At 39.9% G+C, this 16,935-nt stretch overlaps 1 protein-coding gene and 1 long non-coding RNA gene across 4 annotated transcripts in view; one reads left to right on the forward strand and one right to left on the reverse strand.

Moving 5' to 3' along the window:
- DCLK1 (doublecortin like kinase 1) overlaps nt 1-16,935 on the reverse strand; it is a 551,424-nt gene that overhangs the window by 24,988 nt on the left and 509,501 nt on the right. Inside the window, exon 17 of one of the 3 annotated variants that reach the window (XM_077484139.1) lies at nt 12,909-12,982. The exons of the other annotated variants lie outside the window; for them this stretch is intronic. Within the exon in view, the coding sequence (XP_077340265.1) occupies nt 12,909-12,982 (74 nt within the window). The remainder of the gene's footprint in view (nt 1-12,908; nt 12,983-16,935) is intronic. 3 annotated transcript variants of the gene reach the window in all.
- The window catches only part of LOC143983958 (uncharacterized), a 141,534-nt gene that overhangs the window by 4,230 nt on the left and 120,369 nt on the right, over nt 1-16,935 (forward strand). The window contains exon 3 of the long non-coding RNA XR_013274695.1: nt 12,663-12,796. This is a non-coding gene — a long non-coding RNA (uncharacterized LOC143983958). The remainder of the gene's footprint in view (nt 1-12,662; nt 12,797-16,935) is intronic.

Consider the following 16,935-nt stretch of genomic DNA (forward strand, 5'->3'; position numbering starts at 1 on the left):
ACTTCTGTTAGCAAATTTCAAAAAAAAAAAAAGCCATATTAATAAATTCAATGAAGTCACCATAGAGAGCCATTTCCTTGAGGTGGATTTGGTGTGCAATCAGTAATGCTGAAAACTGTGAGAATATGAAATTACACTATTTTATGACAGCGTATGTGCCGACTTTGTCCATTCTCTGATCGGTAAAGGATTGCTTACTAGAGTGTGCAGTTTATCAAAGAAAAGCCTAGGATTGAGTTTTCTACAGTAACCCTCAGCAGCTGGCTGAAACTTATGGGGGTGTCAACTGTGTCTGGAAGATTAGACAAGATTTGAATTAGAATGATTTGTTGTAAGAGGCTTAGGGTACAAAGCCAATAGTCACCAGCATATGTTTCCTGTGGTAAGTAACTGCCTGCTTTTCCCAGAATATAGCATCCATAAACTGTACTCTTACACTAGCATAACTCTATTCTACAGCTCCCTACATAGTGAATATTCATGCTAGAGGTACCAACATTTTTTTAAAAATAAACCTAAATCTTGAGATCCAAAACTTATAATAACCAATTAGAATGTCCCTTGCGGAAGTAAGGCAGGTCTTACATTTTGATTGGTTGACTTAAGAATAAGAACTCTTCACTTAGTGAGTCTAATCATGTTTTGTAACACATTGCTTGTTTGCTGAACCAGCGCAAAGAGAAAAAAGGACGTGCAAAATGCACACCTAATACAGTAACAATCATTGCGAATGGTTTACTGATTTGGCTGCAATTATCTGAACTCTCACTGTCTGCTAGGGTTTACCCTTCTGTGTGATGCTTTACTAAATGAGCGTGCCCAAAAAAAAAATTGCCTGAACATCACATTCTTCAATTTATTAAATTAGGTCTATTGGAGCCCATTACAAACATATTGGTATATCATCGTTTGCTGCCTTTTTTGGCATCTAGCAGTTATAAATATTAATTGTCCACCTCCAGACCATGATGCATAAATTTCAACCTATAAAGGCTGTGGTAGTTATTATGACATTACCACAATTATGACTGTAATCCATCTGTCACTGCTAAAACCTTGTAAACCTTGCGGTTAATACACTGGAATAATATTGCTGAGTCAACCTTCTGCTTTGTGGAAATGCTGATCTTCTTATTCAACTGCATGTCTACCAGACAGGGTCTGTCTCACTAAAAACAGTAACTTCTCTTTGTTTCTAATAATGTGAAGCAGTATTAACTGCTTCCCGGCCAACCGCCGCAGTTTTACTGCAGCAGAATGGCATGGGGGGGGCGAAGCGACATTACCTTACGTCGGCCGCGATGATCGAATTTGTTTCAGAACCGATCAGTCTCCAGGCCCTGACACATGAAATCCTTCCCTGACTGTGTAGGTGTAAACACAGACAGGGGAAGTGATGTCATCTCCCCTCATGGAACTCTTTTCCCTTCCAGAGAGAGGAGAGTGGACATCCAAATGTGAGTTGCACCAACACTACACTGGCACAGTACACATAGGCACACATTTCACCCCCGATCAACCCCCTATCTGCCTCCTCAGTTAACCCCTTCACTCCCTGTCACTGTGTCACCCAGTGCAGTTTTCATATTTTTCTTTGATCACTGTACAGACGTCATTTGTGACACTAATCAGCATTAGGTTATTTAGTAGTAGCCCCAGATAGGTCTAAACACCCCCTAAACAGCCGTAATAAAGGTTTAACCCATTGATCACCCCTTGTCACCAGTGATCACCGTATTAGTGTCATGGGTGACACTGGTTAACTAGTTATTTTTTTTTATAGTATCAGGGTACCCGCCGTATATTACCCAATAAAGTTTTAACCCCCTGATCCCCTGGCGGGTGACATCAGTTAGGTTTTAGCATCAGTCAGGGTCTGCGTCGCCCCAGGCAGCATCAGATTAGTGCCAGTAGCGCTAACACCCACGCATGTATCATACACCTCCCTTAGTAGTATAGTGTCTGACCGGATCGATATCTTCGATCTGATCAGAACTATATTAGCATCCCCAATAGCTTAGGGTTCCCAAAAATGCATCTTTAGCAGGATCAGCCCAGATACCTGCTAGCACCCGTGTTTAGCCCCTCCGCCCAACCCAAGTGCAGTATCAATCAATCACTGTCACTTACAAAAAACTAAACACATAACTGCAGCATTTGCAGCATTTGCAGAGTCAGGCCTGATCCTTGCAAATGGTCAGGCCTGATCCTTGCAAATGCTAACAGTTTTTTTGGTAACATTTGAAGCAGTCACTGATAGTCAGGTGCTTTTTTTCCAGTAAATTTAGAGGCCAAAATGTCCATTCTAAGGTACACTAGTGAAGAGGCCTACACATTTCTGAGCCTGACAGATGAGAGTAAAGAGTAAGTCACCCATCTGTCCGATTCTGGGTCTGAATAGTAATCAGTAGACAGCAGCGGCACCCTGTCAGATAGCCCTGACGACAGAGTAGTGGTCCCTGCCAAGGTCAGACGTACCCGATGCCGTTCTTCTGCTGTTGTTGAGATGCAAGAAATGCAAGGGTCTCGTATGAAGCAGAGAGCCAGTATCAGTGCCGCTCATCCTTCTGGTGAATTGGCAAGCACCTGCGGTCTAGTACATCCTGGTCGTACATCCAGTACTGCAGTAACACGTTGTGACGTGGCGAGTCGCATAAGTGCAGTTCAAGCTGATGAGGTGGCTAGCACATCTAGTGTTCCGCAGCCACCAAGAAGACAAAGACAGGCCCGTTGAGCCCATAGTGCCCTTCCTGCTGCATTTGCCAATCCGAATTGGGAGCCCACCACTTCTGCCTGGAATTCAGGTGGAAACAGTTGATTTTACGTCCCTTGATTTTTATTCGCTGTTTTTCACGGAAGATCTCTATAGATCTATTGTGGACCAAAGCAATTTATATGCTGGTTAATTCATCGCCCGCTAATCCCCAGTTTCCCTTGCCAGAGATTGGAGACCTATTATGGTCTCCGAATTTAAGACCTTCCTGGGCCTATCCCTCCTCATGGGCATAACTAAAAAAAGTGAGTTGTGGTCACATTGGTCCACTGACCCAATTCACCATATGCCCGTGTTCTCTGCCTCCATGACCAGGACACAATAAAAGCAGATTTTGCAGTTCATTCATTTCAATGACAATGAACTCTGTCGCTCTCTGGTTGACCCTAACTACGATCAGCTCTACAAAATATGGCCCCTCATAAACCACTCCAACCAGCAGTTTGCAGTCTTGTTTACTCCCTGATCAAGTTGTCTGCATTGCTGAGTCCCTGATTACGTTTTCAGGCCGCTTGTTATTCAATTAGTATTTTCCCGGCAAGCATGCCAGATATGGGGTCAAGATGTATAAGCTCTGTGACAGCGCAACAGGCTATACATATAGTTTTATGGTTTACGAGGGCAGAGATAGTTACGTAGAATCAGAGAACTGCCCAGACTACATAGGGAGCGCTGGTAAGATTGTGTGTGACTTGGTGTCACCCTTATTCCCAAAGGGGTATCACTTGTATGTGGGCAATTATTACACGAACGTGCCACTTTTTAGTCACTTGTTTGATCATGGAATTGCTGCATGTGGCACTATGCGATCTAATCGCTGGGGCAACACCACAGTTAAAAAAAGAGCATATATGCAGAGGCGGAGGAGCGTTCTGCTCCTAACATTGGGGCGTATTGCCCCATGCTTTGGCATATATTTTGGCACAGATTGCATTAAAAAAAAATTATTTTTACTATGTTTTATTGTATTTGCTTTGCAGGTATGGTTTGTCTTACTGTTATACTGTAATGTTACTTTGTTTTATTGTTAACCATCAATTGCTTAGCAGGTACTCCATTCAGCTGCAGCACTGATTTATTTATATTGACAGCAACAGCTCTTTTAGCTCGCATGATATGTAAATCAGCAAATCGAGTGCTGTAGGAGGTGATCTCACCACCACAGTTAAAACAAAAATGGTGCATGTATGCCCATCATTAGAAGTGGGTGGATGAAGAGCGGTATTCTAATGGTGGGCATACCCACCGATCAATCTCTTTTTTTTCATGCAGCCCACAGGGTGTATGAAAAAAAGAACATTACAATATATGTCCAACAAGGACCAGCAACGTACTGGTATGTTGCTGGACTTTGAGTGGTTATACCAGAATGATGCCTACAGGTTTAGGTATCATCATGGTATCATTCTTTTCAGCCAGCATGTAAAAGCAATCCACAATCCTAGTGGCTAATTAGCCTCTAGAGTGCCTTTACAAGCAGCGGGAGGGAACACCCCCCCACACTGCCCCCCCCCCCCCCGTGCTCATGTGCAAAGGCAAACGCAAGCGTCGGTCTGTTGTCATATGTAATCAGCAATTGCACCATGCATGTGAGGTATCACCGCAAAGGTCAGATCGAGGGAAGTAATTTTAGCAGTAGAACTCCTCTGTAAATCTAAAGTGGTAACCTGTAAAGGATTTTGAAGGCTTTTAAAAATGTAGTTTGTCGCCGCTGCACGTTTGTACGCAATTTTAAAGCATGTCATGTTTGGTATCCATGTACTCATTATAAGATCATCTTTTTATTTAATCAAACATTTGGGCAATATAGTGTGTTTTAGTGCTTTCAAATTAAAAAAGGTGTTTTTTTGGTTTTCTAAAAAATGTTTTTTGAAAAATCGCTGCACAAATACTGGATGAAAAAAAAATCACAGGGCCTTTGCTTTAAAAAAATATATAACATTTGGGGGTTCAAAGTAATTTTCTAGCAAAAAATAAATATCATTTTTATGTAAACAATGTGTCAGAAAGGGCTTTGTCTTCAAGTGGTTAGAAGAGTGGGTGATGTTGTGCATAAAATGCCAGGACAGTTCAAAACCCCCCTAAATTACTTATTTTTGGAAAGTAGACACCCCAAGCTATTTGCTGATAGGCATGTTGATTACATGGATTATTTTATATTTTTCCACACGTTTCGGGAAAATTACAAACTTTTTTTTTTTTTGCACAAAGTTGTCACTAAATGATATATTGCTCAAACCTGCCATGGGCCTATATGGAATTACACCCCAAAATACATTCTGTGCTTCTCCTGAGTACAAGGATACCATATGTGTGAGACTTTTTGGGAGCCTAGCCGTGTACAGGACCCCGAAAAGCAATCACCGCCTTCAGGCTTTCTAAGGGCGTAAAATGGTGATTTCACTTCCTCATTACCTATTAGAGGCCATGAAATGTCAAGATAGCACAAACTCCCCCAAATGACCCCATTTTTTTGGGAAAGAAGACACTTCAAGCTATTTGCTTAGAGGCATGTTGTGTCCATGGAATATTTTATATTTTGCCACAAGTTTCTGGGCCATTTTAGCACCTCAAGAAATGAGGCAGTCATAAACTAAAAGCTGCATGAATTTCAGAAAATGTACCCTAGTTTGTAGATGCTATAACTTTTGCGCAAACCAATAAATATACGTTTATTGACTTTTTTTTACCAAAGACATGTGGCTGAATACATTTTGGCCAAAATGTATGACTAAATTGAGTTTATTGGATTTGTTTTATAACAAAAAGTAGAAAATATAATTTTTTCCCAAATTTTCAGTCTGTTTCCGTTTATATTGCAAAAAATAAAAATTGCAGGGGCAATCAAATACCATCAAAAGAAAGCTCTGTTTGTGGGAAAAAACTGACACAAATTTTGTTTGGGCACAGCATTGCATGACCACGCAATTACCAGTTAAAACAGTGCCAATTATAAAAAGTGCTCTGGTCATTGAGCAGTAAAAATCTTGCGGGGGTGAAGTGGTTAATGTTCACAAAAGGCTTAAGGAATGGAAGGGAAACTTGCTAGCAGCATTGTTTGGTTCCCGGCAAGCAAAAGGCACTTTTTTATTAAAAAATGTATATTTGGTAATTCTGTGTTGTGCCTTATTTTTTAATGCGCAAAATTGTATAATTTAACACTTTCGCACATTAAAAAATAAGGGACAACACAGAATTACCGAATATAAATTTTATTAGAATATTATAATTTTAATCAGAGAGAAGAGTGGAGTATTTTCAGTGAGATTTCACTTATTACTGCACTATTTACCTTAAAAAAACATTGATTCGAATTTTATATTTTTCTATAAGCTGATCAGCCATAACATTATGACCACCCACCCTAACCCCAGGCATGGACTCCACTAGACCTCTGAAGGTGGGGCCTCCATGGATCAGACTTATCAACACCTTGAACTTGTTGTGTTCCTCAAACCATTCTTGAATTCATCAGACCAGGTTACCTTCTTCCATTGCCCCGTGGTGCAGTTCTGATGCTCATATGCCCATTGTAAGTGCTTTTGGCAGTGGACACGGGTCAGCATGTGTATCCTGACTGTTCTGAGGCTATGCAAGCTTTCACTCCCCAGGTGCATCAATAAGCCTTTGCCATCCATTACCCTGTTGCTGGTACACTGGATTTCCTTCCTTGAACCACTTTTGGTAGGTTTTTGACCACTGCAGACTGGGAACATACCGCAAGAGCTGCAATTTTGACCCAGTCATCTAGTCATTACAATTTGGCCCTTGTCAAACTCGCTGAAATCCTTCTAATTGCCCATTTTTATTCCTTCAACAGATCAGCCTCAGGAACAACATATTAATTTGCTGCCTAATATATCTCACCCACTTTCAGATGCCATTGTAATGTGATAATTAATGTTATTCACTTTACCTGTCAGTGGTCACAATGGTATACCTGATTGGTGTACAGTATATGCGCCCATATTTTGGTTAATACATAACGTGTCAAGTTATTTTAGGCAGACTGTACTTCCGGCCAATGGTCATCATCACAGCAGAGGGTCAGACAGTACAACCTCTCTCCTCCAATGTAAATAACGAATGATCTATTTAGCTGAGCTCCCACTGACCACAAATGTAAAGGGACACATCTTTGCTGAGCATCAATGTAAAGGGGAAGTTTACCACTGACCTCAATTCTAAGAAATCGTTTCTCCATAGACCTCCATTGTAAGGGGGCACTTCACCATGGACCACCAGTGTAAGAGGGCACTTATTCACTGACCACCAATGTAAGGGGTGTCTTCTCCCAATGGCCACCAATACAAGGGGATACTTTCAGACATACAGTGGGGAAAATAATTATTTGATCCCCTGCAGATTACAAAGAAATTAAGAGTTTATATTTTATCATGGTGTATTTTAAATGATAGAGACAGAATATCAACCAAAAATCCAGAAAAAAACACAAAAAAAACAAATGCTATAAATTAAGTTGCAGTTCAGTGAGCAAAATAAGTATTTGATCCCCAAGCAAAACATGACTTAGTACTTGATGGAGAAACCCTTGTTGGCAAGCACAGAGGTAAGATATTTCTTGTAGTTGGTGACCAGGTTTGCACACATCTCAGGAGGGATTTTGGTCCACTCTTCTATACAGATCTTCTCTAAATCCTTAGGGCTTCTTGGCTGTCGCTTGGCAACTTGAAGTTTCAGTTCCCTAAATTTGCTATAGGAATAAGGTTTGAAGATTGACTAGGCCACTCCATGACGTTAATGTGCTTTGCCTTGAGCCACTCCTTTATTACCTTGGAGGTATGTTTTGGGTTATTGTCATGCTGAAAGACCCATCCACGACCCATCTTTAGTGTTCTGGCTGAGTGAGGAAGGTTCTAATCCAAGATTTTACAATACATGGTCCCATCCATTGGCCCCTCAATACGGCAAAGTCAGCCTGTACCTTTAGCAGAGAAACAATTCCAAAGCATCAAGTTTCCACCTCCATGCTTGACTAGGGATAGTGTTCTTAGGGTCATAGTCAGCATTTTTCCTCCTCCAAACACAGCGAGTCGAGGTAATGCCAAAGAGGTCAATTTTGATCTCATCTGACCACAGCACTTTCTCTCAATCCTTCTCTGAATCATTTAGATGTTTATTGGCATGACTGTACATGTGCCTTCTTGAGGAGGGGGACTCGCTGTGTTTGGAGGGAAAAAAAAATCCTGACTATGACCCTAAGAACACATCCCTACAGTCAAGCAAAGAGTTGGAAACAATATATTTTGGGGCTGTTTCTCTGCTAAAAGTACAGACTGAATTTTCCGCACTGAAGGGCCAATGGATAGGTCCATGTATTGTAAAATCTTGGATGAGAACCGTTGTAAAATCTTGGATGAGTGGCTCAATAAGAAGTCCATTAAGATGGAGTGGCCTAGCCAGTCTCCAGACCTTAATCCTATAGAAAAATTATGGAGGGAACTGAGTCTTCGAGTTACCAAGCAACAGCCAAGAAACCATAAGGATTTAGAGAAGATTTGTAACGAAGAATGGACCAAAATCCCTCCTGAGATGTGTGCAAACCTGGTGACCAACTACAAGAAACATCTTACCTCTGTGCTTGCAAACAAGGGTATCTCCACCAAGTACTAAGTCATGTTTTGCTTGGAGATCAACATTTTATTCACTGAAATGCAACTTAATTTATAGCATTTGTTTTTTGTGTTTTTTTTTCTGGATTTTTGGTTGATATTCTCTATCATCTAAAATACACCTATGATAAAAATTATAAACCCTTCATTTCTTTGTAAGTGGGCAAACTTTCAAAATCTGCAGGGGATCAAATAATTATTTTCTCCACTGTCTGAAAGTACCCCCTTGTATCGGCGGCCATTGGGAGAAGGCACCTCTTACATTGGTGGTCAGTGAAGAAGTGCCTTCTTAGCCCCTGTACACACGGTCGGACATTCTGCCAACCAAATCCGTTGGATTTTGTCCGACGGATTTTGTCTGATGGATTGTGTCCAAAACTGTTGCATACACACGGTCGGACCAAGTTGTCGGAAAATCCGATCATTCAGAACGTGTTGACGTTATTTCGTTACGACGGGACTACGTTCAGGCTAGTAGCCAATAGCTTTGGTGTAGGAATTTGATCTGAGCATGCATGGCACTTTGTCCGATCGGAATTCTCTACACATGATCGGAGTATGTCCTATTGGACCAGTTTGTCGGAAAATATTTCCAACAAGTTGGAAAATTGGGTCCGACGGATATTCTGACGGAATCAGTCCGATGCATACCACACACAGTCGGATTATCCGACAACATGGTCCGATTCTCCAACCGTGTGTACAAGTGCTAACACTGGTGGTCCATGGTGAAGTGCCCCCTTACAATGGAGGTCTATGGAGAAATGCTTCCTTAGAATTGAGGTCAGTGGTAAACTTCCCCTTTACAATGATGCTCAGTGAAGATGTGTCCCTTTACATTTGTGGTCAGTGGAGCTCGGCTAAATAGATCATTGGTTATTTACATTGTAGGAGAGAGACTGTACTGTCTGACCATCTGCTGTGATGATGACCATCGGCCAGGAGGAACAGTCTGCCTAAAATAAATTGACATGTTGTGTATTAACCAAAATATGGGAGCATATACTGTACACCAATCAGCTATAACATTGTGACCACTGACAGATACAGTGAATAACATTAATTACCATAAACTGCAACTCAAGTTATAATATTTTTTATTCTGTTTTTTTATATGGATTTTTGGTTGATATTCTGTCTCTATCCTTTAAAATACACCTATGATAAAAACTTTGGACCCTTCATTTCTTTGTAAGTGGGCAAAGTTACAAAATCTGTAGGGGATCAAATAATTATTTCCCCTCTGTATTAGTAAAATAAGGGGAAATTTATGACTGAACTCCACTGTACTTCAATGACCACTTATTTAAAAAGGCACTACACTGATCACCATTGAAGGGGGGCCTTTTCTACTGACCTCCAATGTAGACAAGCACTTTTCCACTTACAACCAGTATAAGGAGACATTACACTGACCACAAATGTAAGGGGATATTTCTTCATTAACCACCAGTGCAATGAGGCATAACACTGACCACTCTGCACAGTGCATACCCTAGACATGGTCCTGGCTGCTGCATTCTGAAAATTGTGCTATAAGATACATACTCCAGACTGCTGCCCTCTGTAAGCTGTGCTGTTTTTTATATTATCCAGACCAACACAATCATTGCGCACAATGCACCTCTCCAGGTTCAGTCAACCTGAAATCTAGCCCCATGTCCATGATTAAAGTGCCGGTCCAACTCGCAACTGTAGAAGCTTCAAAGAAAAAGTAAATGACCGCACACTAGTGCATAGAAAGTCCAAAAGCTTTATTGAAATAACCCAAAATATCATTGCATTTCAAGACAGGGGAGACAGTTGACGCATTTCACGCTAAGAGTGCTTACTCATAACAAAGCACTCCCGAGATGCTATGATGTATTGGATCTTTGGATTACTTCAATAAAGCTTTTGGACTTTCTATGCACTAGTGTGTGGTCATCCACTTTTTCTTTAAAGCTTTCAAGCAATCACTGAGTTAACAGCTGCTGGTTGCTAAGTAGTACTCAACTATTTTTAAGCAGTTCTCTAAGGTAGTCACAGAAAAATATTAGCTCTATGTCTATATTTTGTACTCAGAAAATTATACATAATGATCCTTTGTCTTAAGGTTTGTGTGTGTCTCTAAGGCTGTTTTTATGTTACAGTATTTATAGCATTTTTTGTAGGTAGAAAGAGAGCAACATATATGTGCAGTATATACATTGAATGGGCTTGGGCGTCACCTGGTGAAGTGGCCATGTGTACCGTGGTCTTTTCGCCTTCTCTTCAAGATACCGCAGGTTTTCACAATCCTAGAAACACCCCTTGACTGAAACATTTATTGGCATTTGGTCTAAGCACGAGAGGCAGAAACCAGACAGTTTCTGTTTTTTTTATGCTGTAAATATCTGACCTCATAAAAAATACCGCCATATATTCAAGAGCTTCTTACCATTGACCCCTGTACCAAAAGCTGCTAGGTCAACACCAAGCTGCACTAAAAAAATGTGAATTTTTAATATTATCTTGTTTTATTGGCCAAAAATTGTGGCCGTTCTTATTATCAATTGCATTTGCTCATTAAAAATAATAATAAAAAGATTATGAACTATCACCAGTTTGGTAATGTTGCATACTGGAAAGTGTGATAACCTTCAAAGATAAGTGGAGGTCCTCCACAGTAATGTTTGTCTCTGTGACTATACTGTTATTTTTTTTTATGGAATACACCTATTTATCCTATTATTTCCATCTTTCTGGTTGCTCAGAAAGTTGCAAGACAATATGTGTCAGTCCATCACCTTCTATGAGCCATTGTTGCAATGATGTAACCCAAAACTGCGGGTTATGTACCCGAACCGAGTAAGCTAGTTGCATATCATCACAACTGATATCCAATATTAACCAGTCATAGATAAATATCCTTCTGCTTGAGAGGAAAAAGGGAATAACCTCACCTGTCGTGTATTGGGGTTATATGTGCTATTGTAATACCCTGTACACATGGTCGGACATTCTGACCATAAAATCCATCAGATTTTTTCCGAAGGATGTTGTTCGAAACTGTTATTGCATACACATGGTCGGACAAAGTTGTCGGAAAATCTGATCCTTCAGAACGAGATGACGTTCGTTATGCACAACGGGACTACGTAGAGGCTATTAGCCAATAGTTTTGGTTTTGTAATTTAATCTGAGCATGCGTGGCACTTTGTTAGATCGGAATTCTCTACAAACGATCGGAAAAATTCCGATCTGATTTTTTTGTAGGAAAATTTTAGATCCTGCTCTAAAAGAATTTCCATAAGAATTTCTGATGGAAAAAGTGCGATAGAGCTCACGCACGACAATATAATCAGATCTGACCTTTTCCGTCTGAATTTTGGACCGTGTGGGCAGGGCATTAAAGGGCGCAATAGAAATATGAGAGCTGTCATTGTTGACTTGTGTATATATATATATATATATATATATATATATATGGGTTCAAGCTTCACGACCATTATCCTACCAGACATGTACGCAGCAGAACTCCAAACCTGGATACTTGTTCTAGTTCATTATTAGGGGGTACTACAAGGGTGAGAATGGAAACCCTGGAACTTGCACTTAAAAAAGAAACTCACTGATGGCAGCTTACATATTTCTTTTTAGCCAGGTATCCTTTTCAATATTCCTGTCTGCCCCAATTATAATTTCAAATTTTAGGGGGTATAAGACATGGAGCAAATATAGAAACACATAATGGAAACATATCACTCTGAAAGGATAAACATATGAATATTACATCAGATCCAGGAATCCTGGTACAATAATATGTATATTTTCTATGTACTATCAGCTATTTACCATTGCATATGCAAATTGCAAAACACAACACGTTATAAAAAAATTAGAGAAAAAAAATGTTATATAAACTGCATTAAAATCTAAGAAAGTTTCCAAACAAATACATGATAAACACTATATCCAAACAATACAAACAATCAGACAATAAACTTCATACTATAACACATAGTCATAGGAGTGGCTGATGCTCAATGCATTGTCATGTTATGCATTGTTAGTAATAAGGTATTAGGAAAGGGTTGTGTATTTCATGGTTTAAAACTACAGTATATTGTTGCTGTTGTTGTTTTTTTTTCTTTACAAAGACGCAGACTAGATTTTGCATATTTTCAGTAGATGGGATGATTTGTAAACAGCCCTTTAAAGGTAGGGCTACCTAGTTTTGCTCTATTTTAAGTTGCAACAAGGGATTTCTATATATACTGTCTTTTAAACCACAGGAAATATTCAGCATGTTTAATGAAGAAAAGCTGGCAATGTCAGCGTGGATAATGGACGAGAGGGGATGGAGCAGGCGGTTTGCGAAATCTCAACAAAGACTGAGATTAAACTCATAAAGCAGCATATGGACTGGGTAAGAAAAAAAAATAAAAAAGCATGTTTATCCACTGAAGGGACTGGTTAATGGAGACTGCCAGCACGTTTGCCATGGAAACACTGACTTTTGGCGCTCAACCATCTCATACCTTATCCAATACATTCCTGGCTGTTGGTAGTAGTCCAAAGACCCTGATCTCTTGATGGTAAAACCGTGGTCCAGCTGAGCAGAGAGAAATGGGGCAACTCAGTGGATCGTCATTTAGCTAGTAATACTCTATTCCAAATGACCCTGTAATTATACCATGTACTACAGATGTCAGCCTGATCTCTTCAGTGAGGATGGAGGCCGCTAGAGCAAAGGAACCACCAACCTGCACTGAAGACAAAACCACACAAGGCCTAATGAAGGCAAACCGGAGGAAGGAAAATGCACATGTACTGCCCATAGCAACCATCCAGTGCGATTTTTAAATGTTCCAACTCACAGATAGTTGCTATATGACATTGACATTTTTTTCCTGCAGTTGTTTGCATGAGTCCTTGTGTAAACGACACATCACAGACATGATAAACATCCTTGGCTGAAGTACACTCTGTCCCCTAGTATATGTTTATAAGAGCGTGCTCACCCACCGCACAGGTATGTGCTTATTGTAGATAGTTGAGAGGAAGCAATAGTTAAATATTAATGACAGGTATTGTCTATTTACCAGTAAATCCATGGCCTACACTGACATCTCAGCTGGATTTATTTGTAATATTTGAATTACAGTGCTGTAGACCATCACATCGGACAATACAATTATTTGGCCATTAATTATTCTCATAAAGTGGAGAGTCCAAAATGTAACAATTATATACAGATCTGTACTTTTACTAATAAACCCAAGATCTAAAAGCATTAGCTAGCTGCAGTGTTATCCAATGACATTCATGACATTGTTACTACGTGGCAAAAAAGAAACCAGTCAAAAATAAAAATAGAGCACCTACCACTGCTGACTTATTTTTTAGGGAACATTTTTCAAAGTTGTCAATAGTGAGGAGCTTGGGTTTGGACCCAACCCAGAGACAAACCAAAGCTCATCACTTCTGTTGAATCACCTGCCTTAGACAAGCCTGTGCATATCTATAAGGTGTCCTGACACACAACAGATGCATGTATGGTACAGTCCAGTAATAAAGAGAATTAATAATAATAAATAAATAATAAGAATTTGCTAAATAATTATATATATCATTATTTCTATAATATATATTTTATCATATAATTACTGTATAATTTTATAATGATAACAATAATTGTTATTGTTATTATTAATACTATTGATAAATATAACTACCATAGTTTTATAAAGGACATAATTATTAAATAATAAGTAAGTATTCAATAATTAATAAATGGTGAGTAATAAAGAGTAGAAAACAAAGATATGAATGACAGCCCTGGGCTTTGCACCCCTAAAAACAAGTCAGCAGTGGATGGACCCTACTTTGACATGTTACCTTTATGTTTTCACAACATCCATATCTTCAATAACTAAGACAATTACCAAGACAATATTTTGAAATGATTACGTTGTCATATGGGACCAGTTTATGTGCATTTTAAAATGGTTTAATATCAGGTATTACAGGTATTCCGGTGTTAAGCGACCCGGTAATCTTTACATCAGAAATATACCCTTTGGAATAATGTTATGTTTTTTTTTTTAAATGATAATTTATGTACATCAGATATATCTGCAGGAGTTAGTTCTTATCATGAGCAAAATAAATTTGCATTATTAAAATGCTTCCTGACTGATGTTAACCCCTTACAAGCAAATTCTAAGCTAATGTCAAAAGGTTAATTATGTAACCCTCAGCCTCAAGAAATATTATAGGGACCTAATTCAAGTGCATTCACGGTTCAATCCTGCCACCTGCTGGCTACATTTCTTTCCTGCTGCTACAAGCATCGCTCTGAAATACTGTGGCCAACAGAGCTTGTAAAGCGCAAAGAAAGCACAATGCAAACACAATTAATTTTGTAAAATTTTGCTGGTTTTTCCAAAAATTTAAATTATTTAGCATAATATAGTATACAACTAATGATTATTTTTAATCTAAAATTGTAAATCTTTATAATTTGTTAATGTTTTAGTAAGGCACTGAGATGGTAGACCTTTAAAGGTATTCTGTTACAGTGAAACACCTATGTGAAAAGCCTGTGATGGAAGCAGCCAGTCAGACTAGTTGCAAGAGCTGTCTCTCCAATATTCCATCCATTAATCAGAGAGTGGATGCTTCCAGTGAAGCCTTCTCATACAGGTGTTGCTTTGTAACAGATTCCCTTTAATGTGTATAAGCTGTAGGGGACACCCATAAAGTCAATATAAACTGTAAGCTTAGAGGACAGAATAGCACGTAGAAGACAGAATGTGGGTACACAGATAACTCACAGTTTGCCATATGGTTTGTGTACTGCTAGTTTTAGATTTGTTCACTATGAATAAACACAGATGAGTTGAGAGGTATCTTGATATAGTGCGGTCTTACCCCGAAGGTTCCTGGCGCATTTGGGTATGTTAAACTATGGGTATGGTTGGTGGATATGCAGCCATTGACAGACTGCTCTTAAGACGTCCCTTAAACATCCAGGCTTTCTCAACAAGGCTGTGCAAAGAGCAATGGTGTTGTGCAGTAACCTCTGGTCACCAAGCTGATTTCAATTTGCCAACTTTTCCTTGTCTAATGAAATAGCCGTTCTGCATGTAAATATGACAACCTCTGATAACAGGCAGGACAATCAGATTGGACAGGGAATAACCACATTGTCTTTGTGTAACTGTCTTAGTAAATCTCTGCAATAAACATGAAAATAGACATACACTATATTACCAAAATTATTGGGATACCTGTCTTTATACGCACATTAACTTTAATGGCATCCAGTTGCGGCTGGTGTTCTTTTTGTTTTGGGGCGGAACAGGGTTGCCACATCATCCTTTTAATTCAGGACACACATTAATTACCCAGGTTCTGTGGCTCATTAAGGTGGTAATTAAACAACCTTGGTGCCTTAACTGCATTAAATCAGCCTCAGAACCTGTGTAATTAATATGTGTTCTGGATTAAAGGGATGATGTGGCAACCCTAGGGTGGAAAACAACCAAACCCCCCCCTCCCTGTTGTCTGATGGTCAGTCCACTGGCACTTACCCCATCAAGGTGGTGGACATTGACGGGCATCTGAGGAGCAACGGTGGGGATCGGGCATCCAGGCATTGGCCAGCAGCTCTTCTCGCTTCCACCATGTTTCTCCTCCCTTCCTCCTAGGCATCCAATAGGATTGCCTTTCCTTTCAGCTAATCGGCTAACGGGTATCGGACCTGCTTCCCGATTGGTCAGATTGAGGATCGGTGTTTAAACAGCGAATATCCATTCATTGTTGTAGCCCACCCTATTTTGAAGCTTATTAGAGCCTCTGGCCTTGCTTTGTGCACTGGTGCACAGTCATGTTGGAACAGTAAGGGGCCATCCCCAAACTGCTCCCACAAAGTTGGAAGCATGAAATTGTTCAAAATGTCTTGGTATGGTGACGCCTTAAGAGTTCCCTTCACTGGAATAAAGGGGCCAAGCCCAACCCCTGAAAAGAAACCCCACACCATAATCCCCCTCCACCAAATGATTTGGACCACATTTGGTCCACAAACAAGGGCCATACAGACATGGATGAGCGAGTTTGGGCTGGAGGAACTTGACTGGCCTGCACAACCCATCCTGAACTCAACTCAATAGAACACCTTTGGGATGAATTAGAGCGGAGTCTGAGAGCCAGGCCTTCTTGTCCAACATCAGTGCCTGACCTCACAAATGCGCTTCTGGAAGAATGGTCAAACATTCCTATAGACACACTCCTAAACCTTGTGGACAGCCTTCCCAGAAGAGTCTACACTGTTATAGCTGCAAAGGGTGGGCCAACTCAATATTGAATCCTACGGACTAAGACTGGGATGCCATTGAAATTCATGTGTGTTTAAAGGCAAGCATCCCAATACTTGGCAATATAGTGTATCTTCCACGTGTATGGGCAATCACATTTTGACAACCAGGCAATGCTATGCTGCATATTGCTTGCCTGGAGTATGGTCAACCTAAAGAGGTCCGTTTATCAACAAATGCTGAGACA

This window comes from Lithobates pipiens, unplaced genomic scaffold, assembly GCF_037356315.1.
Source record: "Lithobates pipiens isolate NorthernLeopardFrog02 unplaced genomic scaffold, aLitPip1_a1.2 Scaffold_16, whole genome shotgun sequence".
Taxonomy (NCBI): Eukaryota; Metazoa; Chordata; class Amphibia; order Anura; family Ranidae; genus Lithobates; species Lithobates pipiens.